The sequence below is a fragment of the Alosa sapidissima genome, chromosome 10, assembly GCF_018492685.1.
Source record: "Alosa sapidissima isolate fAloSap1 chromosome 10, fAloSap1.pri, whole genome shotgun sequence".
NCBI lineage: Eukaryota > Metazoa > Chordata > Actinopteri > Clupeiformes > Clupeidae > Alosa > Alosa sapidissima.
This window is the reverse complement of record NC_055966.1, coordinates 1,533,954-1,560,660: the sequence shown is the minus strand read 5'-3', so window position 1 is coordinate 1,560,660 and position 26,707 is coordinate 1,533,954. Positions and strand designations below refer to the sequence as shown.

Sequence of the window (26,707 nt, the reverse complement as noted above, 5' to 3'; positions counted from 1 at the left end):
ATCAAGAAAGGTCCCGCCTTAGACCATGTTAATGGCCAATCGTAGACTAGGATTTGGGGGTGGCACCTGGGGTGGCCAATCGAATCTCAAGGGTGGCCTGTGCCACCCGGAGCCACCCCTCTGGCTCCGGCCCTGAGCATTTATTAAACATGTCAACTATTATTAAATGCTGTATTCTTCGTTTGTAAAGCATTATTCCTACATTCCTACATAAATTATGAAAATGGTTTGTTCATAGTAAACAGGCATATCTATATTATATTTTTAAATTGTGTTGTAGTTCCACTGGGCAGTATAGTGGATAAGGAGCAACACAATCCACCCAATTAATATCAGTTATCAAGCCCCAGTCTCTAAACACTCAAACACATGCTAAAACTTCAACTACATGGCACTTCAATACCTCACTGTTAGAAGACCCCAACTTTACAACCCTGTGGGCATTCTTTCTGGAGATGAACGACTTTCCAGACACCTCACCTTTACTGCTATGGGAAACTGGGAAGGCCGTAATCAGAGGAAAAATCATATCATACTCTTCATACAGGAAAAAACAGCAACAACAACTGGAAAATACATTAGAACAAAAAATCACTTAACAAATGAAATATCCCGCCATCCCAGTGAACCAAAACAGACACAACTTGATTATATCATACAGAAAAAAACACAATTTCAAATTCAGCAACTGATATATAATGTTTTTCAATACAGTAATAAAGCAAACAGTAAATATTTAGCAAATCTACTCCAACACAAGAAAGATAAATCAATCATCCCAACCATCTTGGACTCCACAGGAAACATTAATCAAAATCCACAGAATATAAACAACATATTTCAGAATTTCTACAGCAACCTCTATTCCCCCACTCACCAACAGTCTGACATTACCAAAATTAAGTGTAGAACAAACAAACATTCTAGATGCACCCTTTAGCCTTAATGAACTTACCAAAGCACTCAATAAAATTCCTAGCAACAAATCTCCCAGACCAGATGGATTACAAGCCGAATTCTACTTACACTTTTGGGACATATTATCACTACTATTCAAGAGAGTAATTATAGAAATTAAAACTTCTTCCACCATACCCACACACATGAATAAAGCAGCCATGATATTACTGTTAAAACCCAACAAAGCTCCATCTCACCCCTCTAGCTACCGACCTCTCTCACTATTGAATAGTGACTTGAAAATTATCACCACTAGCAACCAGAATAGAAACAGTCACTCCCGCTCTCATTCATCCAGATCAGACAGGTTTCATTAAAAATAAACACGCCACAGATAATGTCAGACTTTTCAACTATTCAATATATCACAAGAAAGACAACAGAAAATCATTATCATTTCACTTGATGCAGAAAAAAGCTTTCGTTAAGGTAAACTGGTAATTTTTATTCAATATACTTCACAAGTTTGGTTTTGGAGAGTCGTTCATGCACTGAATTAAAACACTGTACACATCACCCAGGGCCATTACCACTAACGGAATCATTTCACAAGTTTCAGAAAAAAAAAAGAAGAAAATAAATAAATAAATAAACTTTACAAAACAGAAGAGGGAGGCTTGAAGTTATGTTTTTGTTGAATTTATAAATGTTAAAAATGGGGTCCAGGTGTCTTCAAAGGCTGACATTTGCTTCCCTCTGTGTGCATTGTATTTTTCCATATGTTCCGAGATTAAATTTGTCCAGTGATTGATGTGGCAAGATTTCCAGTTTTGGAGGACTACTTTCTTAGTGACAGCTAGAGAGATGAGCAATGGATTCTTGAATTTTTGCAGGATGTGGATTTCGGAGATGTCACCAAGGAGACAGAGTGTTGGGGATGATGGGATTCTGTAGCTCAGGATGGTGGACAGTGTCTCAGTGACTGTGATCCAGAAAGAGTGAACTGGTTGACAGAGCCACATGGCGTACAAAAATAGACGTGCTACCTAAAATGCATTGTGAACAGATACCTGTGTTGGCTAGGCCCATTTTGAACATTTTACTTTGGGTGATGTTAGTTCTGTGAATGACTTTACGTTAATGTGAATGACATTCGGTGTTCAGCTTTTTCTGTGCAAGTGTGAAGAAAGAAAGATCAAGAAATATTTTAATAAATACCAAGAGAGAATAAAAAGTGCAGTGTGTGTACGTACAGTCCATGTGCAAGTGTGTAAGAAAACAAAACAAAAAAAGTTTATATAGTCTTGTGTGTGTTCAGGATACGGATTGCTTGAGGATAGAAGCTCCTCCTCAGTCTCTCTGTTCTGGTCTTGTAGCAGCAGAGACCTTTGCCTGACCTCAGTCTTTTGAAAAGTCCATGATCAGGATGTGACGAGTCCTTTACAATACTTTGGGCCCTGACACATAGGGCCAGATGTACTAATGCTTTTGCGCCCATTTCGGGCGTATTTGTTTCGCAACGTGCGTGTAAAATCATTGCGAGGTATGTACAAACAGGCCGCAATGATGAAAAAGCGCAAACTGAGTTGAAACGGGAGCTGAAAGTGGCAGATTGCGTTTTTAATGTCATGCATATGCATTCATGGGAGGATCCAGGGGAAAGTGGGAGTTTAGCGTAAAAAGATGGGAGGGGAAGAGTAAAGAGCGCCTAATTATGTATTCCGCGGTATGTACAAAGACTGCTCCTAAAAGCGCACGTCTATTCTGCGCCTAAATACTTCCGCCTTGTAAAAGCAGGTGTTAATCCAAATTGCAGTTCAATGCGTTAATAAGAGAACCTTTCAAAGACAACAGAATCGCTATTTAGAGCACCAGTTTTGTAAGTCTTTGTACTATCAAAAGCAACATTAACTTTCGTTGGCCTTTCGAATGTCTTACTTTCACTTTCACGTCATTCACTTAAACTTTCCTACTTGCTAGATTTGACCAATCTTCCATAGCCTACGTGCACAAGCATTTTGAGTAGAACTACTGATCTTCATTATCTCCTTGCTTGTTGACATCTTATCATGTATGCTATTATTTCATGATCGCTAAACGTTTGATTCTTTTAATGTTGTCATCAGTTAACTTCATTCAACTGCGCTTGTAGGCGCTGCCATTCAGTTGTGGACGTTCGTAAATTGCGTTTATGGGCGGAGAAAGGCAGATAACTTACACTAAGGATTGAACGATTGATAAATACGACGGAAACTTGGGTCTGACAGCGTTCGCAATGTGCGGTTTGTCTATGACGCTGATAACACTACGTTCGCAAATGTACGTACATCTGGCCCATAGTATTTTCTTGTGTTGTGCGTCATCTGTGCTTTGCTATAGTTGTTTTTTTTTGTCATTTATTTTTCTCTTTTACATCAAACGGTTCATGAGATATTGACATGTGGCAGCTGTAGCGTCCCCTATGCATAGAATGTCACAGAATGCAGTGAAGTAGTGGCCTTAAGAGCAAGGAAGGATATTTTGTTGGGCGCCAGAAGCTCTAAAGGAATGCCACAGAGAAGAAAAGATAAGGAGTGGCCACTACCGCTTGATCCACGAACCAGGCCTTGGTGAGAAGATGCACAAATTCTGCCGTCACTCCCTTGGGAGTCAGCTTTTATTCTCGGAGCTGGTGTTCAAACTCCACCTCTTTCTGCAATATGGCCAATCATAGCCTGCCCTTTACGCAAATGGAAGACACCTTTTTAGCTAATCAGCGCATACTCAATTAATTATATTGGTGGATCAGTTTACCGTATTGTCCATAAAATGAATGTGCACCATTTATTTGGTACTGGGCAAGTCTATTAGATTACATACAGCAGGCCTGTTTCATGGATGTGCATGACATCATCCCTTGGTGGCTGCCTAGCCATACATTAGTCTTCATGAAATTTACCACACTGACATGTTCAAAACTGCACAAAATTTGAAGTGTAGGATCATTGACACTCTCTGAATGCATGCCAAGTTTCGTGGAATTCCGTTCATAGGAGGCCATACAATAAATTAATTTATGTGTGCATTTAGTGACTGTACACATGCACACACACACACACACACACACACACACACAGACGCACGCACATCCACACACGCAGGTACACACATACTCACACGCAGGTACACACATAAACACACAAACACACACACATACACAGTACACATGCACACACACACGCACAGACAGACACACACACAAACACCCACACAAGCATGCACACGCAGAAACGCACATAAACACACACACACACCATTACTCCCCCCCCCCACACACACATATACACAAACGCAAACACACATGTGCACACACTCATTTACATACACAAAAGTTGCAAGAGTAGGGGATGGAGCAGGAGATGGAGACAAATTGACTAGCATGATTTATTATTTGTAATTGTAATTTTCCCTTTTAGTAAGATTCCCTTTAGTAATCTTACTAACTGTAACTGATTACAATTGCAATTATTTATTTTAAAATGTAATTACACATTTTAATTTTGTTACAGGTAATTTACTCCCCAACCCTGAATATTGCCAAAATCATAGCTGGCTTTTAATTGCACCATTTTTGGTCATTGCAAGTGAGTTAGCTTAGTACTTTTGTAAAAACTCTTTAGCGCCGTTTCAATAACCGTAACCAATGCTGGTATAAACAAGTGTAGGAATCAAACAAGTGTTAGCCACACATGTTACAGCAAATATTTAATTTGACAAAATCATTGATACAGCACAAGATATAACTTGCATTTTTTGCTAACTTTTTACCACTGCTTGGCTGTTTCCCTACAGTGAAAAGTATACAGGCACAACAAGCTTTCCTGACCCAACCCAGGAATGTCACAGTGCAGGCTGGCGCTAAGGCTCAGCTGAACTGTCACGTACTGAGGGCAACAGGACTAGTCCAGTGGGTGAAGGATGGTCTACTACTGGGGCCCCAGAGAAACTTGCCAGGCTTTCCACGGTATAGCATCTTTGGAGATGAGAGGAGAGGTGAGACATTTTAGAATGTAATTACTGGACAGTCATGCTCACTTATGTGTTCACTTCAGTGTTGGCAAGGTTACTTTGGAACTACTTTTGAATAGATTACAGATTAGAAGTCACCCTATTTAAAATGTAATCATAGTGCAACTATTTCAATTACTTTATCAAAGTAATGTAAGTTATTACATTTAATTACATATTGATTACTTTTCTATATTTCCAATTAATGTTTTCAACTGTTAACCATTTTCAAATGTTTAAATGTTTAAAACTTTAGATCGATTTACGGATGATTGAGAGTACATACGTTGAGTTGACATCCAAATCATGTCATTCGGATGTGTTTTGAGAAAGTTCGATGTTACCGTTTTTAGTCAAAGCTCGTTAGCATGGAAGTGAGAAGGGCATATTATTTCGCCGCTACAAAACGCTATTTTTATACCTCTTCTACAGTTCCAAACAACATTGCACTTACGTGGTAGTGAGTAGAGGGTCCCTAAAGCCAAACCGAAGTATCCCGAGGTCTTTATGTGGTCGGATAGAGAGTCCAGAATGAATTTCATCAAGGCAGTACCTTACCGGAAATGTTGCTGCTGCAGCTGGCGTCTTTAGGGGAAAGTCTGTGTCGATTGCCGAGTGTGGAGTAACACGCTCTGGAAATTCACAATTTCGTCGCCGTTTAAAAAAAAAAAAAACATAGTCCAGTATTTCTTTTGAAATTGAAATGAAGTTGTATGGACTGGACTATGCTGGACTACTACGGCAACGAAATTGTGAATTTCTAGAGCGTGTTAATCAGTCCCGCGCAGACCTCTACTGCCTAGCAGCTAGAATAAAATCGCGTGTAAGGCAGCATGGGAAAACCCAGGCTACTTGTAGTCTGCACAATGACACTAAAGTTGAATCTAATCTAATCTTGCGTATTCCCACTGGATTTGATATTAAAAATGTATTTTCTTGCTTTAATTGATTTCACTTTGTGTATATTGTTAATATTGTTGATTGTACATGGTTTAAGATATAGCCTAATGATAATAAGAGCAACACTTTAGATTATGTGTCGAAATCAGGTGTCGTTAAAATAAGTGAGCGATGACGTGGTAGTGTCTGCAGCCTAGACGGTAAAACATAATGGACAAAGCGTCGTGTCTGCAGCCAGCCAGCTGTCAATCATAGGTGTAAACACGCCCTTTTTAGATTTGTTAATATAACATTAAAAAAAATAATTTTTTATAATTATATAATAGTAATTAGGCTATTTAAGCATGCAATTTGTGTCCATATGTAGGCTATAAGCTACACTTCTGTGAACCTAAAAGGCACGTAATTGCCAGCTCAGGACGCGATTTAGTTCAGGTCTGATTAAATTACGGCTGACCCTGGGTGCCTGTAGTCTTTTCTGACAGTCCGTCAAAAAGCAGCAACTAGACTTTTTGACGTTCGCTATCGCATAATTTAGGACTACTGTGTAGGCCTAAGGGATAACGTCCGCCGAGGTGTCCCGTTATTCACAATTAATGGACGAGGCGCATGCAAAGAACTCCCGACGCGCAGCACCCGAGTTTGTAGGCCAACTAGTAAACGGTAGGCTATCACTAACGTGCATCAATCGGGAATTCGCTAAATAAAGGAGGTGGGTGCTTTAGGCTACCTATTGATCCGGATCAAAGAGACAATAGCTTACAAAGTGGTGTTTTTGTAACTTCAGTGTAGTAGATGATTGTGATTCATTGCAACTTCAGCAATGTAAGGTAGATTCCAATCCTCCCTCACCTTTCTTATGCAGCCCTTGCCACTTAATCTACTAAACCCCTCTTCTACTGCACTTTTTACCCCCCCCACTTTGCACAAATAGGCTGACACCAGACATAATTTCACTGCATTTCTTACTTCCAGTAACTATATGCATGTGACAATAAACTTCCTTGTATCCTTGTAGGCCTACCTTCCTTACCTTCGAAAAATAGCTCCGTACAGCTGAAGCCCAGTCTACAGTAAGCCTCAGTGAGAATTCTAAACTTTCTCCGTGTTCAGTCTTCGATCCTGATTGGCTGCATTCGTGCTAACTAACAAATCAGACGGTGTAGTGGGCGGGACAGTGCTCTCGACCACAGAGTAGAAAATGCAGGGAGTGAGAGACACTTTACAGACAAAGTAGCGTGTTTCATTCTTTATCCATTTCAGTATTGGCTTATCAGTGGAAAAAATGACCGATACCAATTATTATAAAAATGCTAAATATCGGCCCTAATAATCGGCCCGGCCGATAATTGGTCGATCCCTAATTCCCGGTGGGCCGTTAACTTTTTGTGCCAGTCTGAATGTCGTGAGCTTAAATATATTGTTTCTGAAGTTCATTTGAAGCGCCCTCGCGGCACTTCAGCAGCCTACATGTAGAACGGTCGCAGCCCCTTACTCACAGTTTCCCCAAATATTAACAATTAACAAAGTAGCACTCACAAAAACATAATCCCCCTTGTACAGTGTCAGTGCGACGCACAGTGGCTGAAAGTGGTACTAAAGCTTCACGCAGCTTCACGCCTCGTAATGCGCGACTGAAGTGGCCATTTGAAAGCGATGCCCACTGTACATCCCCCTTCTTAAAGACAGAAAGCAGTCAAAAGAATGTTCCTAATAACTATGGTTAGAATAGCCGATTTTGTATGCTTTTAACATAGGCTATCTACTGTAACCAGAATGTATGGGGGTGCATAAGCATACAATGCATAACTTAGGCCCAAAATATCAACAGAAATACATTTGTATGGGCTGACCCCTATCCTTTTCCTCTTTTTTTTTTTTAACAGCCAAAAGGGGCTGCAGGCTGCTGTGAGGGGTACATGAACGGCCTATAACTAAAAAATAAAAATGAAACTTTGAGGAAAATCTGTCTGGTGTGTGCAATAAGACTAGTGTAGTCTTTATAAAGAGTTGGGCTTTGACAACCTCCCTGAACGGGTGATGAGGTTCTTGTGTCTGTGCCGCCCCCGGCTGGATGATATCAGGCTGGGGGTCTGGTGTTGGTTCAGTTGTGGTACATGGTGGCGCCTCCGCTGTCGTGGGAGGGGTGTAGGTCTCAGGTGTATGTAGCAGGTGGCGTCTGTTCCTCACATACGTGCCATCTCCAGCCGGGACTTGATAACTGTTGGGCTGCTGTGCTCTCCCTAGCACTGTTCCTAGCCTGTCGTATCCTGGTTGTCTGCATTCTTACCGTTTGTCCAGCTCGCAGTGGAACGAGTGGTTGTGCCGACTTGTCATAGTAAGCCTTTCCCTTCTGTCTAGCACGAGATAGAGCTGTGTGGATCTGCGTCTCTACCTTGGGCACATACATGGCCTTGGTCATGGGGATAAGAGTCTTAGTGCGTCGGGAAAGCAGGCGCTGGGCTGGTGATGGCAGTCTATCTCTTGGGGTGTTCCGGAGGTTGAGGAGTGCTGCATGTCAGTGCAATCACGCGTGCATTTCTCGAGCAGGTGTTTGGCTGAGCGCACAGCCCTCTCAGCCAGCCCATTTGACTGGGGGTAGTGGGGACTGCTGGTGACATGGCAGAAGTCCTATGTGCTGGCAAATTCCTGGAACTCTCTACTTGTGAATGTTGTCGCGTTGTCAGTCATAAGTTGCTGAGGTGCTCCGTGGGTGGCAAAGTGGCATTTCAACCTGGTTATAATGGTTGCACTGGTTGTGTTAGAGAGCTGGTCTATTTCGTACCAGCCAGAGTAGGAGTCGACAAGCACGAGATGTTCTCCCCCCCCCCAGTCAAATATATCTGCTGCCATGAGAGCCCAGGGCAGGTCGGGTATTTCATGCAGCTGTAGGGGCTCTTTTGTGTGGTGTGGTCGAAGGGCATTGCATGGGGCACATCTAGAGACTTCACTTTCAATGTCCTGGTAGACACTGGGCCAAAACATGGTTTCTCTGGCCCTGCGCTTTGTAGCCTCGAGGCCCGGGTGACCTTCATGCAGCTGTTTGACGTAATAGCGTTGCAATGAATGGGGAATGATGAAACATTGACCACGGAGCAACAGGTTGTTGTGAGTTGTGAGTTCATCTCTCATGGAGTAGAACTGCCTCAAATCATGCGACAATGTCTTTGATGAGTCAGGCCAGCCGGTATTGATGACATCTAATAAGCGCCTGCACAGAGGGTCTGCCAATGTCTCACGTCTGAGCTCCTCAATTGTCTTTGATGAGAGTACAGTCTCCACTGTCATGACATCATAGTCCTCATCCATTTCAGCCCGGTCAGTGGAGGGCAGGTATGCACGGGAGAGTGCATCTGCAACATACAGCTCTTTGCCCTTTTTATAAATGACATTGAGATTGTAGCGCTGTAGTTTAAGCATCATCCTTTGAAGACGTGCAGATGCTAGGTGTAGCGGTTTTCGCAAGATAGTGATGAGAGGCTGATGATCAGTCTCAACAGTAGGGATCGACCGGTATATCGTATATACACGTTCTTTACGTGTATCTGCATCGGCCGATAAGCGGTTGCGTTCGCCGATAGTTTTTCCCCGCGTTATTTACATACAGGCATCCACAGGCAGCTCTGTGTTGCTGGAGACACTGCAATTTACATGCAGACTGCCCCTCCCCCACAAGCAGAGTGCTGAAAGCCTGCTCTTCAAGACAACAGTAAACTTTAAACTTTCAAAGCATCTTTTAACTGTTTGACTTAGCTGAAATATTGCCATACACTTCAGTGCCATTCACTGAAGGTGAAAGCAAGTTTGTGGGTCCAAATGGAAAACGAGAATAATAGATAGATAGGTACTTTATTTAATGCCTAATGCCTCGTTTATAGAACTGCTTGCCATTGTAGGGAGCTGCAAATAGCTAAGTTGTAGGCTAGGCTATCCATATGCATGCGGTAGCTGTTACTAACACTGGTCATATGATTAAGTAATGCCAACGTTGTTCCATGGTATTTGTGGTAGTTTTATTCAGCGAACACCTTGCTGAGTGTTGGACGCGTGTGGTGTGTGTGTGTGTGTCTCTCCCTCCCTGAATGCCTCTTCTATAAAACTGCTTGCCATTGTATTTAGGGAGCTGAATAGCTAAGTTGTAGGCTATCTGTATGCATGCAGTAGCGGTAGCTGTTACGAACACTGGTCAATCATATGATTAAGTAATGCCGACGTTGTTCCGTGATATTTGTGGGAGTTTTATTCAGCGACCACCTGGCTGAGTTTTGGACGCGTGTGGTGTGTGCGTCTCCCTCCCCCTCTCCCTTCGAGCTGGGCAGAGTTGCCATCGCAGTGATATCAGAGCTTTAATAATGAGAGACGTGTTATATGTAGTTTCCTATTAATTCGTGTTAACGTTTACCATGTACCAGACATACCGTGTATGCCTTACTTGTTTAGAGCCGTTTGCTAACCTTATCATTATCAATCCAGTTCAATGGTGGTTCGTCAGCTACCAAACAGAAGTTTGTCTGTGCGTCTGGTCTGTCTCACTCAGTGGGACACACGCATCACAGCGATATGAGAGTACTGCGCTACCAGAAGGAGAGATTTTAAAACTTTGAGAGATATGATTTATACCTTTTGACGTTGATGCCGTTTAGAACAGAAACGTCTGACACCACGTTATTTTCTTCTGCTGATATATGTTCTGTGTTTGACAAATCTGGCAGCTTTTTTTAGGAAAATATAGACATAGAAAAATTGAAACCATGCATTCTTAAATTACAAATGAAGCACTTTATTTCAATAGATACTTTTCAGGCTTATTGTTTTCTTAAATTATTTAAATGTGTTGACAAAGGACATTTTGTGATGACCTGAATTATGTCTAATAGTCAGCAAGCAATGCATCATCAAGGCTGTGTTGTAAGATTTTGATGAAAGCATTTTGCACAGTTAACCATATCCAGTGCACCCATCCATAAGTTCAATAAATGTTCCTTTTTTAAATTGAGACTTTCTTAAATTGTTAACATCATTTGTGTAATTATGTGTCATTTGTATGATGTAAATTGAGGGAGCAAAATAAAAGCAGTATCGACTCCAAATATCGGCTCAAGAAAATCGGCAGCCTGTATCGGTCATCGGCTAAGGCTGATGGAAAAAAATCGGTATCGGTATTGGTACTAAAAAATCCATATCGGTCGATCCCTACTCAACTCGACCGGCCATATATGTAGTCGTGGAATTTCTGACAGGCATAGTTGGAGGGTGCGGCTGTTGGAGGGTGTGCACATTTGGTCCGAGATGCACAAAGCTTAGCTTGACGCTATCAATGAGACCCAGTAGAGGTTTCACGTTGCTGTCCACAACATGGAACTGTAGTGTTCCACACGGGAAATTCACAGTAGTGATGCCAATAGTTCTTATAACCTCACCGCCATAAGCCACAAGATTAACTACATGGCTATTGTCAATGTGGGCATTTCGGTCAATGTTTAGGAGGATAGCCCTGGATAATACATAACATTACCGGGCTCCTGTGTCAATCTTTACTTTCAGTTGCTTACCAGTGTGAAATGTTGACAGAACAGCAAATATTTCACCCTTCTCTGCTGACGACTCCACACTTTCGCAGAAGAACAGATCAGTTGGCTCATGTGCAAATTGTGTCTCGAGCTCATTGATTTTGTGCATGTTTCCCGCCCTGTGAGGAGCAGGTGGTCCACTTGATTTGCATCATTTAGAGAAATGATTCCATTTGCCACATGCATTGCAGCGCTTGTTAAAGGCTGGGCAGCTGCTGCGGTCATATGTGTGTCGCCCACCGCAGTTCGAGCAGGTGTTATGTTGTACTGCACAAACCTCTTCCTTGTGTGGTTCTTTACTGCTGGCTCCCTGTTTTAGTTCTTTATTGCCTTTTTCTGATTGCTTATGTAGCATGCACATTTCAATGGCTAAGTCCAAAGTTAGTTTCTTCTCTTTTAACAACTGTGCACGGATGCTGTCATTTTGAACGCCACATACTAACCGATCTCTTATCAATTCATCCTGCAACGTGCCAAATTCACATTTCTTGGCGAGTGTTTTTAGCGTGGCTACGTATGACTGAATAGTCTCATGCGGCCTTTGATTCGTTATATTGTATGCGTATCTGTATATGTATCTGTCCATGATAACATTCTTTACAGACAGGCAAATCTCTTCAAATTTCTTTACCAGTGTTTCGGAATTTTCCGCATCTTCCTCTCCCTCAAAAGTGAAGGTGTCATATTTATCTTGTGCATCAGGACCAGCGAGGTTGAAGAACGTGTACGGCTTCACTTTCTCACTTGCTGCTGATAAACCGGCGTTGCTGTAGACGCGCCACTCACGTTTAAACTTTATCCAGTTGTCGGCAATGTTTTCGTCGAAGACAAGGGGGTCAATTCGGCAAAGTCCTTGTGTTACAGGATGTACTGCCACCTAGTGGTTGTTTTGTGTTTTACTACACCTAGTGGTTGTGTATGCACTACTACACCCAAGGATTAACATGAATAGTCACCACACCAGCACTCTTGTAGCACACCAGCACTCTTGTGTCGTCGTTCATGCAACATGGTGACAGAAGTGGGATAGCTTTCAATAAAAGCGACGAATTGACAGCTAATGGACGGTGCATCAGTACAATTATGCCGTGAGTGCACACGCATATTTCGTTTCGTATTTTGTTTTCACTAGTTTAGCACAGTATTACTAGCTAGCGTTACAGGCTAACGAGCTAGTTTTGGCTCCGTGGATAACGAAGATTTGTGAATGAGATGGCATACAACTACCCGATCCCGCCCCCCAGTCCAATGAAGCTCAGCGGAGACTGGAGCAGAAACTGGGACATCTTCAGGGCTGAATTTGAAGATTACAGTTTGGCTGTGGATTTGGTAGAGGCAACTTCAGCATTCCAAGCCGCCACTCTGAGGAGTCTAATGGGGCCAGAATGGCGACATACATTCACACATACAAGCACAACCTGCAGTTAACAGAGGACGAGCGCGGCAATGTGAAGACCATTCTGGATAAATTAGGGGAGTACTTCAAACAGGCCAAGAACGTAATATATGAGCGATATGTTCTCGGCTGTTGCAAACAGGAGGATGGTGAGTCCATTGACAATTTTGTTACCCGTTTGAGGAAAAAAGGCAGCAACCTGTGACTATGGGGCTCTCAGGGGCGAGTGATTAGGGATAAAGTAGTACTTGACATTACCAATGAGGGCACGCGTAGACGGTTGTTGAGAGAGAAAGGTCTGACACTGACTACAGCCATAGAAATATGCCGAGCTGCAGAGTTGACGGACATGACATTGAGGTCCATGGAACAAGAAAGGCCACATACAGATAGCGTCAATGCAGCATTCAGACAGTCATCAAAGAAAATTCCCTATGCTACCGGGAAGCAGCAGAAGAAATACAGCGCAGCTACAGCCACAGGCAGTGTCTGTGCATGCAGATACTGTGGTGTGCATCATCAGAGAGGGCGAGAGCATTGTCCTACTAATGGAAAAGTGTGCAAAGCCTGTGGTACAGCTAACCACTTTGCTCGTGTGTGCATGAAAACCAGGGGATTGGAGGCACCTGCTCATGTTCACTCCATGGAGAATCCAATAGCATCCCAGGAAACAGACGGTAGTGGAGATGATCTCTTCTCAACAGAAAGCATTGGGGCCGTTGGGCCCAAAGGAAAAAAGTGGTTTGCTGCGCTTTTATTGAATAGCATTAAGCAAAAATGTCAGCTAGACTCGGGAGCCACCTGTGACGTCATGAGCCTGAGAGACAAGATGCGAATCGCACCACAAGTTAAACTCATGCCAAGCAGCACCAAGCTCAAGCTCTACTCAGGTCAGTTGATGACCTCCATGAGTGTGTTGTGCGAGGCTGCAAACACGCCCTACAGTTTGAGATAGTCGAAACCAGTCAGCAGCCCCTGCTTTCGGGGTCTACATGCGAGTGCCTCAGACTTATGCAGTTCACCATCCCAGCAAGCCTGAACACAGTGGACAGTAGCACCCATGCTGGGTTTTTGAAAAGGGAGGCTCTCATTGAGAGGTATCGGGAGGTCTTCACTGCTCCAGTAGAATCCGTCCCAGGGGTGGTGCACTTTCAGCTAATTACGGCAGTTCAGCCAGTTCAGAGTGCCCCCTGCAACGTCCCAGTCGCCATGAGGCTGGCCTGACCTCAAAGAAGATGCAGAACTGAAGGTGAGAGAATATTGGGCGTACAAGGAGGAGCTCAGTGTTCAAAATGGAGTGCTGTTCAGACAGGGTTATTATCCCTAAAGCCCTGCGTCATGAGATGTTGGTAAGGGTACACTCAAGCCACATAGGGGGTGAGGCCTGTTACAGGCAAGCACGTGACACGCTGTATTGGCCAGGGATGCGAGCTGAAATCTTAGACTTTGTAGGCAAGTGCACAGTCTGCAATGAGTATGCCATTACCCAGCAGAAAGAGTCTATGATGTCCCACGAACTGCCAACACGCCCATGGCAGATAGTTAGCACTGACCTCTTTCAACAGAATGGCAAAGACTTTCTCCTGATAGTGGATCATTATTCGGACTTCTGGGAGATTGATCTCCTCCCAGATCTCTCGGCTGAAACCACGATCAAGCGCTGCAAAGCACAGTTCGCTCGCCATGGGCGGCCTGATCGGCTTGTCCTCAGTTTTCATCCCTCGAGTTTAAGCGGTTTGCAGAAGACTGCGAGTTTGAGCACATCATGTCATCTCCGCATCACCCCAAGGCCAATGGCAAAGCTGAAGCCGCAGTCAAGATGGCAAAGAACTTATGCAAGAAAGCTCACCATGAGCCTGAAAAGCGATCCTGCAGTGGCGCAACACGGCGACCGAAGGGATGGACAGTAGTCCGGCGCAGCGCCTGATGTCAAGGCGTCTTAAGACAGCGCTACCAGTGGCCAACAAGCTGTGTTGGAAAAGCTGTGTCACAGGAGGCAGATCTCCAAAGCCAGCTATGACAGCTCAGCGAAGGACCTACCAGAGCTCACGGTAGGCCAAGGGGTACGAATGAAGCCAATGCCTGGTGATCGGACAGGCATCTGGAGACGGGGATCCTGCGTGCAGAGGGTCGCCCCACGGTCCTACCTGGTCGAGGTAGAGGGATCGCGATACCACAGAAACAGGGTAGATCTGCGGCCGGCAGAGCCAACTACACCACAACACTCAGAAAGTCATCTGCAGAGAAGCTTACTGAAGGAGCTGAGGGAGGAGCTCCCCATGAACCAAAAGGGGCCAGAGTCACCCATCGTGGAGCCTGGTGGTCACACACCATGCGCTTCCCCACCTAGGCATGTCGACAGCCCAGCCGTCCAAACAGACTTGATCTTTGAATAGTTTGTTTGTACACTATATAAAAAAAAAACAAAGGAGAGACAAGTGTACAACTGTATTCTGTTTGTTGCCAGTGTGGTGGAACATGTTATTTCGGTTTGTATTGTTGTATTCAGTAGGCCTAAGTTCTGTGCCTTATGCTATTTCGTTTTGTATTCAGTATGCCTCAGTTATACAGGTAGCATAACTTGTATTATGTAAAAGGAAGATGTTACAGGATGTACTGCCACCTAGTGGTTGTTTATGTTTTACTACACCTAGTGGTTGTGTATGCACTACTACACCCAAGGATTAACATGAATAGTCAAGTACACCAGCACTCTTGTGTCGTCGTTCATGCAACACCTTGAGTCATTTTAAATGCAGGCTGTCTTCTGACACCATGTAGATGTGTGGAAACAGACACTTAACGTATACGCTGTAAAAGCGAAGTAGCTTTTATTAACATGCAGGTAGCTCTACATCCCACAGACCTCTACCCACAATTCCCCCAGGCCCCTTAACGTCATCTCCTTTTAGGATTTAGGGATGGTTGCCAGATCAACCATCAACATAATCTACAATATTTGCAGCAATTAAGGGGAGTTTATGAGCGGTCCCTCCGACAGTGGTGCGGTCCTAACGAACGCCAGGTTGACACACAGTTACAGTAGGCTAATTGAGAGAAAAAAATCGTTATTCTTCCACCGTCCAGTCCAGCAGCTGTCAACATACAACGGAAAATAGGCGATTTTGGAAGGTGTGTAGCCTATCTGCTTTAACTTTTTTAATCTAGGCGGCATTCCACCCAGTCCACCCAGAGTCCGAGGCCTACCCTCTGTGATATGAATGAATGTTCTGCCTCCATATGCTCAAGCAGGCCTTTATGTCCATGTAGCAAATGTAGAGTCCGACTTGCTGCAGCCACAATCATCTTGAAAGTAGCTTAGCCTAGGCCTGACAGGAGATAACATTCTACAATTTACACCGATTTTTCTCCTCTGTTGATCTCGCGACATTGTTGCCGAATTTGTATATGCTTATAAAAACAAAATACCACTTAATTTCGGGTTAAAATGCATTTTTTTGTAATGCATTACATTAGCCTACCACGTTACAGCAAATCAGGCCTATTAGGCCTACATTATGCCACTTTTATAACGCGTTACTCCCAACACTGTATAGGCACAACAATACACTAAGAGGGGAATTAACCCAAGTGTGTGCGTAAAGTCAAAAAACGTGTAATACGCATATTTCATCCTGCCAGAATTCTCCCCCGTGTCATTTATGCGCGATAGGGGGAGAGTTACCCGTTTTGGCACCCCCAAACTCTGGGTGTTTCTTATGTATACAACTCTTGCGTGCATTCGGCCACTGACTTTCCAGCTGGTTCTCCAACATGTCGCTCTCAAGCTCAGTCGCTTGCCGCCTTGCCAGAGCTCGCCAGAGGCTGAAACACGCTACTACATTTAAACACAATTGTTGCCGCGACTCGAGGCATTCCAGCCTACGAAATTAATAAAAAGTAAATCATGCATAATTTAAAAATAACTTAATAGGCTACTTGGCTACGCAATAAGGTTTCCATTACAGCACCGACAGACGTTCAATGAACGCATGAAACAGGATGGTTTGTTTGAAATCCCGACACTCTTTCAACATGGAATGTAATAGTGATCATCAAATACCTCCCCAGATTTCAGTGCCCATCAGTCCCAACATTTAACAATATAATCAAACAGTCCAAAAGTAAATTAAATATCAAACTAAACCGAAAATGTGATGCTTTTGAAGGCCTACCAGCATGCCGCTCCAAGAAACGCATGTCTCAAAATAAAACTTGCATAAGAAATAAAGGGCTGTCTCGAATACAATTCTGCCCCTAAAGGCCTGTACTTTGTCTTAAGACCCCGACCATAATTTGAGGATTTACAGTATCTAAGTAGACAAACTGGCTTCAGATATCCAACAGAGTGAATACGATATTGTGCAGTCTTAGCTGTGGTTAGTGATGTGATGCTGTTAATGGGGAGTTTTACATAGCATAAACCTATAGGTTATTATTTATTTGCCGTACCTATAAGGCTTTTTTCCTTATCAAAAGTGAGGGGGACGACTGATCTCTTCAACACTGCGGGGGACTTGCTTTCAACATGTTGAATTACATATGCATGGTGATAAAACAATGTAGAGAGATGCTTGATTGATTTAGATCTGTCTCTCAATAACTATACTGTATACAGTATGTTTGAAAGGCATAGCATGACATAACATGTTTATGGTCTGAATTAGAGTAGCATTTACAAAACACAGAATAAAGGATAAAATGTATGCAAATATCACATGACAACTGTCGGTTGTGTAATGATTGTTTGTTGGTATGATTAGACTTTAACTAGATGCCTTAACTTTAAAGGGGAATACCATTTGCTGATTGAGGATGTGGCCTTGGAGGATGATGCCCCTTATGAATGCCAAGTTGGACAGTCAGAGAGCAGTCCAGCAATCATCTCACAAACTGTATGGCTAAATGTACAGGGTAAGCAGAATATTGTTACTACTGCATGCTCCAAATTCAATCAAAATACAGTAGGCATGATGGTCTAGTTTTGTGTGTAGGTTAAAACTTTTTTGAGCTGAAAAGAAGGTTAAGCAGTTCTTTGTGCTTTCAGGCCCAAAAAAAGACCCAAACATAAATTATCACATTTATCTAATCTTTCCTAACGATCCGCTAGCTGCCTGCCCCATAAGAAGGCTGTCAAAAAAATGCGTCTCTGTAGGCAGCCTAGGCTCGAGATCTGTACACAAAAACAATTGCTACCAACAAGGGTTGCCAACCCCTCAAAAGCAAAATAAAGTGTTTCAACCAATAACCGATGAGATGCGAAGGAGTTTAGGAGTTTTAATTGCATAGGAGGGAGGGGGAGGGAGTAGCGAGCTAGCTCTCTGTTTTGTTTGAACATCAACAGAAGTGACGTATCCCCGCTATCGCTGATACAACCTTTAACATGTCAAGACACAGCAGCTGCAGAAAAATATCACCCAGATATCATATCCCATCCCTTATTAACAAATACAACACAGCAGTGCCGTCTCTAAAACCCATTAGCAAAACTGGCAGACTATTGTAACGGACTGGTCCCTGCCTTTCTCACATAGCAAAACATTGTATTAAACCACCAGATTACAGATGTGCAAAATACTCTTAGCTTTGTGTGATATAAACATCCCTGTTGTCACATTAAAAATGAATACACATTTTTTTCTGACCACGTCTTTACTTTCTTGCTGGTTGTTTGTTAGTTCCTCCCTTAAAGCTACAAATTGAACTGGAGTCATCTGAGACATGGGTTGCAGGTAAAGAGTACTCAGTGAAGTGCATGGCTACTGATGCTAAACCTGCAGCAGAAATTACTCTGTTCAAAGGTAAGTTATCTTGGTAACACCAGCAATCCCAACTAGAAATGCAATTCCAAGGAATTACCAGTGCATGAAAATGCTAAAGTTGTGATGTAAAATATCATGTATAGTTAAAACAGATAATACAGAGATGGTTACTACGGTGATGCTAGGATAGACATGGTGGTTGCATAGCTTAATAAAAGTTGATAGTTTAAAAGTAGACTGTTTAAAAGCTGAATGTAGATAGTTTAAAAGTTGTTGATAGACAGTAGATAGTTTAAAAGTTGTTGATAGACAGCTAGTTTAATAGATAGTTTAAAAGTAGACCGTTTAAAAGTTGAAGGTAAATAGTTTAAAAGTTGTTGACAGACTGGAAGTTGAATGAATGTTGATATTTAAATAGTTTAATGGCTGTGTATAGGTAGATATTTGACGATAACTGAAAGTTGGAATGGCTCTAATGTTTGCTAGCAGTTATGCTAAGATTTTTAACTATGCTAACCATGCTACTTAGCTAATGTTTTATAGCAGTGTTAGCAATGCTAACATGCTAACCATGCTACTTAGCTAACTTAGCTAACGTTTTCTAGCAGTTTTACTAAACATGTTAGCAATGCTAACTATGTTAACCATGCTACTTAGCAAACTTAACTAACGTTTTCTAGCAGTTTTGCTAAACATGCTAACTATGCTAGCAATGCTAACATGCTAACTATGTTAACCATGTGACTTAGCTAACCTAGCTAATCATTTTTAGTACTTATGCTAACTATGCTAACTAGCATGCTAACATGCTAAGTATGCTAACCATGTGACTTAGCTAACCTAGCTTATCATTTTTGCTAAAAATGCTAACAATGTTAGCAATGTTAACATGTTAACCATGCTAACTAGCTACAGTGGGTAGGAGTCATAGTTGATGACAGGTGTTGACATAGTTGATGACAAGTTAAAAGTTGTTGATAGACAGCTAGTTTAATAGATAGTTTAATGATAGTTTAAAAGTAGACCGTTTAAAAGTTGAATGTAAAAAGTTCAGTAGTTTAATGGGTTACCTTGTTTAACAGTGGATTATTGTAGTGAGGACTTTTATTTTGAAACAATTTTGGGCAGAGGAAACAGTTGAATAGGATGTGTAGTCTTAATTGACCCAGATTGTATGCTTAAAGCCTGAGGCTGCAGGTGGCCTGAACACCTGACATAGGATTCTAATTGCTTAATGGCCGTATTATGATGTCATAATCGGCAATGTTAAGTCTATGGGGATTTTTAAAAAGTTTTTCTTTAATAGTTTAAAAAGTATAAAAGTTTCAAAGTTGAAAAGACATAGCAACCCGATCTGTTTGAAGACCTACGTTACAAAGTTTGAATGAAGTTTTGAAGCTAAACTGTTCAAGAGAAATTGCGTGCGGAAAAAGTGGTAAGCGGAACAATAATAAGAAGCCTAGGAAGAACAGTACAGTGCATTTTCATGCACTGTAATTAAGGACTTCGTTTGAAGCCATAACTCAATACTCATCTTAGTGGTCATGGTGTAGTGTCACCAAATGACATTGATGCAACACTAGCTTTCAGTGACTGAAATATTGTGATGAGAAAGTGCAACTGCGTGACATGTGACATTTGAAATATAACAGATGACATATAACTTTTTATCTTGATGCATGTCAACGTTTCCATCCATTGGGGGCATGTTTCTATATCTCTGAGTATAACTTGTTCACTTCTGCATCACAGGAAAATATTCGCTGAACTGTTGTCTGAGAGAGACAAGGGACCCTATTGTGCACTTGGCGCAAGGTGGCGCAAAGTGCAACGCAAGGCTTATTCTTATCTTAATGAAGTCAATGAAGTGAAGGATTTTGCGCTCCACGTTTATTAAACCTTGCGCCCAGGGGTGTGGCAATTAGCGACATAAGGCGTGGTCTGGTGCATGATCCAAAAATCGCTATCTTACACGCCCTCTAAATTCATTACACCACTGTAAAATCATAATAGGCAACTTAGTGTGTTCATGGTATGCAAATTATGCAGCGTCTAAGTCATGACATCACAAAATTGTGAAAATGGAGTATAAATATGTTAACAATATAGACAAAGTGATTCAGTACAATCAACAATATTAACAATATACACAAAGTGAAATCAATTAAAGCAAGAAAATAAATTTTTAATATCAAATCCAGTGGGAATACACAAGATTAGATTAGATTCAACTTTAGTGTCATTGTGCAGACTACAAGTAACCTGGGCTTTCCCATGCTGCCTTACACGCGATTTTATTCTAGCTGCTAGGCAGTAGAGGTCTGCGCGGGACTGATTTTTCAGTCCCGCTCCCGCCTGCTCCCGCAATATTCTGTCCCGCTCCTGCCCGCTCCCGCATTAATGTGTCATTTTTAGTCCCGCTCCCGCCCGCATCTGTAACATGATGTCCCGCTCCCGCCCGCTAAAGCCCGCATGCAGGAGGGATAGTCTATTCAGTTTTTTTTTTCTGTCTCACGAAAGGAGCACACACACCTGAGAAAGACTCCAGATGTCAGTTTCTTGGTTCTGAATGTAGGCTAACAACTGAAGTAGGCCTAGTCTGGTGCCCTCTTCCTTTGATTTCGATTTTTGAGTTTTGACAATGAGCAGCAGGAACAAATTGAACCCACGTAAACGACAATATAGGCTATAGGCCTGCTATCCTTCAGTTATGCTTAAACCCCGTTTTTTAATGCTGCCTAACAGAACATCCAGCTGAACTATAGTTATGAACAGTACTTTAATCATTTCCATATTTAATTTTACGTACATATTTAATTTGCGGGAGTGCAGTGAATCATCGGTTTTGTCCCGCACCCGCGAACGCACCTCTCTCATCCCGCCCGCTCCCGCAAAGAGCTTTCAAAAGTTGTCCCGCGCCGCACTCTTTTGCGTCGAGACCCGCGGGTCTACCGCGGGAGTGCAGACCTCTACTATGCAGCCTGGATTCCATGGACTTTGTTTTCACCTCAACGAAGGAACCAATCACAGAACGGAGGGAGAGCAGCAAGACGATGGCGACACACCGAAGCCATTATGAGCTACATACAGACGCATTTGATAGACATTCATAACGCCTAATCAACGGCTCTGGGCATTTGTAAATCACGTTTCAAATACGAGAAAATGAATGTCTATTTAGTATGAACAATGTATGAGCAACATGTACAGATATGTGCCAGGGTTGCCGTTGTCCGGTAATTACCGGACATTGGCCGGAAAAAAAAAGAAATTAAATCTCCCCGGTCAAATTGTCCGATTGAAATTGGCTAATAATCCTGTACCCCTAAGCAATCTGAATTTGAGAATAAGCCTAATGTAAGCATATATTAATGCAATACGTCCTCTGGCTATGTTTTTAAATGAACAGGCTCTACCATTTGAAAGTATGCTGCATTTCAAATAGGAAGCGCACGCTTAAAATGGTAAATTGGTGATGATAAATTGGTAACGTCTGAAGCCTCAGATGTCCGGTCAGCTCCACCACCACCAGATAAAAAAGCAGAAGTGTCGGGCATAGCAGTGACGTTGGAAATGGAGTTGCGGGGGGTGTGGCTGCTCCAAGACACTGTCATTCTCCGTGTAGACACACCCATGGTACACTGGACATCCAACTGTGTTCTGTACCCAAAGCATACAGTAGGTCTATGCTTTCTCTGTCTATGATCTGCAGGGTTAGGGCCTCCTCGACGAGGAGATTGCTGGTCCGCGGATAATTTCCGGCACAATCAAATAATATCATTGAACCGCGGACCGAAAGAAAAAGAAACTAAACATTTCCCAGAATAGGAAATATTTCTTAATTTATTGTTATCAAATAAAGGAGATTAACCTTAGGGGGTAGTGGTGTGAGCGCTCATTCTTGTGTGTGCGCATCTGTGCAAGTTAAACAGTTGAACCACTTGGGTAGCAGCAACAAACAACGTAGCCTTTTTAAAACAACGAACGAAGCGGATTCTTGCTGTCCATGAAAACATAGATACTGGCTAGATCTTTTTAGGCATGTATAAGTTAGGCTAATGAACATGTTGCATTCTATACGGCCTGATTATGTCATTCTTTAAGCTACATAGCCTGTCTCCAGTTTTCCTCAACTTGACTAACCGGCATATCGTCAAAATGTCCGGAAAACGAACCATTTTTGTTCTAGCGGAAACTCTGATATGTGCAGTGTAGTAGCAGTAACGTTATAAGATTAGTAAGAATAATATAGATGCAGTGTATTAAAGCTGCAGTTGGCAAGTCTGACGGATTGAGGGGATTTAGCCAAAATTTAGAATTTTGATTTTCAAACTCTCATGCCCCTCCCCCACTACCACCGAGCACCCTCTCATCGAGTCTGTGCTCATCAGTGCGCACCCATGGAGGTATTATATATAACTGGAGAGAGTGACTAAGTCCCGCCCCCATTCATTTCAATGGCCCATGCTAGGCTAGCTACTTCAGCCAAAAAAGTTTGAAATTGACTGCAGCCATCTTTATGAAAATGGCGTTTCATGGGTGTTCGTTTCCGGCACCAGCTAGAATTAACCTATTAGATTCCACGTTACAGAGACAACGTAAGGTACAACGGTATGTCGTTGATAAAGATTGGACATTCCCTCAGAGGAAGTTGTTCGGGAACGCGCTTCACTTGACCTTGTTATGAGCGCAAATTTATTTAATTGGTTGGGATAACATTTTGTGAATGGTGGTAGAAGTTTGCATTGTCTCTGAAGTCCTAGGTTATTTAATGTGGTGTTCATATGTGATAATAAACAATGCAAATCAATATTGAGTCACTTTATGCTACACAAATAATGATTCCTAAATGCTATATTTGGACAGGTTGTAGGCCTATTACGCAATAGGCTATCCAACGAAAATGACTATAATTAAGTAGACATGTGATGTAAGAAACGTGTGGATAGCTGGGATTTTTGCTGCAACCAGTGTGAATTTGCAGCTCGTTAAACCTAGGCTACATTTGCAGGCAGACGAAATTAAGCCAACGCAAGTTAAACTTACCGATAGAAGCGCACATCCCTCGGGTATTGTGGTTCGAGCAGGCATTTCAAGAGTCTGCAACTGTTGTTGGATATTTGGCTTTTGCCTCGACTGGAAGCCTGGCCATTTAAATCAAATGCATAGCTTAGTCATGTCAATGTTGCAAGAAAGCAAACTAAATTCAAAGTCATTGACATTTGTTTCGTTTTAAATCACTTGGGGAGACATACAGTAGGTTACATGATCAAGACGTTGCATTGTCATGGACTACAGGTAGGAACTAAGTCTGTGCGTTTTAAAATAGTTTTCATACAGAACACAATGAGTAGGCTAATAATTGGATATAGGTCATTGCTATGCATCTGCTAAAATGGTCATAGTCAGTTACCTTGTCAACCCACACATAAGGCAAATAAAAGAAAAAGTAAATGTCATATCAGGATATTATTTACCACAAAAACCGATATAATACAGCCTAACCATGTAGGCATTAAGTCAAGTATCAGTAGCTTAATTCAAGTAGGTAGTTATTTTATTTGTCGTCTTCCAGAAATGCAAACCAACGTGGACGCACGAGGACGCTCGTGCCCAACACTAAACTCGTGCATGAGCTGTCATCTACCAATCAGCATGTAAAAACTGGTGCCGGAAGTTGCAACCATGAAACGCCATGTTTTCAAAAATGTCGGCGGCCAAATGCCATGCGAAGTGGCTGACCCTTCTAATCCTGACCCCCTGTGCGCACCAGACTGTGATTGACAGTCAGATCTCACACAGCCCTGCTCTGATTAGACCAGAAGAACCGGGAGCTGTGGATATTTGCAAAACAAATAACAGGCTCTAGGTTGAGGTAGAAGTGCGTATTTTTCTAAAACCGGCTGATTTATGTTGTTCTGTTGGAGCATTGTGTCGGTTTCAGTGAATATGATCAAAAACATCTTGCCAACTGCAGCTTTAACAGAATATATTATAAGAAAAACAGAACAAATATGGTGTGAGTGTATGTGCAGGGTGAATAGTATGAAGAGCAGTCGAATATGGCTATCTTTAAGTGCAATTAAAGTATGTAAATTCATAAATAAATAGAACACTATGGGTGGGATAGGGCAGTACAATTGTCCAGCGGGGTGGGGGTCTGTTGAGGGGCAAAAGTCTGCACAATGTCCGCCACCTTGTTGTCCCTGGCAAGGTTGCCATGGTCGTGGACACTTCAACAGGCACTGGGCTGGGGGGGCTTACTTGGTTGGTTATCATCTGGATGCAGAGCTAGAGTTCAGTAGGGTGACAGCCGCAGGAAAAAAGCTTCCTCTGAACCTACTGGTTCTCGTGGGAAGAGACCTGTAACGCCTCCCGGCGGGGAGATGGGTGAACAGTCTGTGGTTGGGGAGAGAACAGTCTTTGATGATGCTGTGCGCCTTACACAAGCATCTCTTGCCCTGGATGGCCTCGATGGAGGGGAGTGAGGAACCGGTGATGCATTTGGCAGTGTTCACCACCCTCTGCAGTACTTTTCGGTCAGAAGCAGAGCAGTTGCCATGCCATACTGTGACACAGTTGGTGAGGATGCTCTCGATGGTGCAGCGGTAAAGGTTCACCAGGATCTGGGGAGACAGGTGGACCTTTTTTAATCTCCTCAGGAAGAAGAGATGCTGGTGAGCCTCCTTGATCAGGATAGAGGTGTTGAGGGTCCAAGAGAGGTCCTCAGAGATATGGACACCCAGAAACGTGATGTAACACGCTCCACCTTAGTCCCGTTGATGAGAATGGGGGTGTGTGTGCTAGCTTTGGTCTTCTTGGTGTTGTGAGCCAGGTTGTTGTCATTGCACCACGATGTTAGGTGCTGGACTTCCTCCCTGTAGTCCATCTCAACATTGTTGCTGATGAGACCAATCACCGTAGTGTCGGCTGCAAACTTGACAATGGTGTTAGAGCCATGTACAGGTATAGGTAGTTGAGGAGGGAGTAAAGGAGAGGGCTCAGCACACATCCCTGTGATACGCCGGTGTTCGGGGTAATGGTTGAGGTGGTGTGGTCATCTAACCTAACAGACTGAGGTCTGTTAGATAGGAAGTCCAGAATCCAGTTACAGAGGGAGGTATTGATGCCCAGTTCACTGTGTTTGGTGATCATTTTGGATGGGATGATATTGAACTGAAGTCAATGAACAGCATTCTCACATACACGTGGGACAGGATAGAGTGAAGTGCTGTAGATATGGCATCCTCTGTGCTCCTGTTCTAATGGTAGGCAAATTGGAAGGGGTCCAGTGAGGGTGGTAAGCAGGTCTTGAGGTGGGCCAGGACCAGCCTCTCGAAGCATTTCATGATGATAGGGGTGAGTGCAACTGGACGGAAGTCATTAAGGCTTGTTGCAGTGGACTGGCACAATGGTTTTAAAGCATGCGGGGACAGCTGCCTGGGCTAGTGATAGATTAAATATGTCAGTCCAAACATATCAGTCCAAACTTCAGTCAACTGCATTGCACAGGCCCTGAGGTCCAGAGATACCATCAGGACCAGCAGCCTTACGTTCATTAGTCCTACGTCCTGCTCAGGGCCACACACACATCGGTGGTGGAGAGTGTGAGGGGCTTGTGATCTGCAGAGACCACAGCCTTGATAGCCACCTCCTTGTTGTCCCTATCAAAGCGGCCATAGAAATGGTTCAGCTCATCAGGCAAGGAGGTGGGGTTAGTAGTTTTGTAATCTGTGATGCCTTGCCACATGTGTCGGGGGTGAAGTGATCCTCAATCCTTAGCTTGTGGTTGTGCTTGGCCTTTTCGATGCCCCCCGGAGGGAAGTGCACCAGACTAATAGTGGTTATTTTGGAAACAATTGTAGATGGCATCTACTGTTATCATAACTATCTGAAATATGTGGGATGTCTAACACTTTACTCAGTAGACACTTCATGTAGTTTAATTTGTAAGCTATGTGTATCTCACCCAGTCCACAATTTTCCAATAACAATCCAATGCATTTTTATTTTAACAATCCAAAAAATTATTTTTAAAGTGTTGTCTTTATCAAAAGTTGACAAAGTGAGTTGGTGTTGCCTTGACATAATTATAGGCCTAAATGATATAATGGTCTTATTGTCTATCTCTG

At 42.8% G+C, this 26,707-nt stretch overlaps 1 protein-coding gene across 1 annotated transcript in view; it reads left to right on the top strand.

The window, feature by feature from the left end:
* The window catches only part of nphs1 (NPHS1 adhesion molecule, nephrin), a 156,389-nt gene that overhangs the window by 5,750 nt on the left and 123,932 nt on the right, over positions 1-26,707 (top strand). The window contains exons 2-4 of the mRNA XM_042107343.1: positions 4,732-4,932; positions 17,605-17,727; positions 18,492-18,614. Of these exons, the coding sequence (XP_041963277.1) occupies positions 4,732-4,932; positions 17,605-17,727; positions 18,492-18,614 (447 nt within the window). The remainder of the gene's footprint in view (positions 1-4,731; positions 4,933-17,604; positions 17,728-18,491; positions 18,615-26,707) is intronic.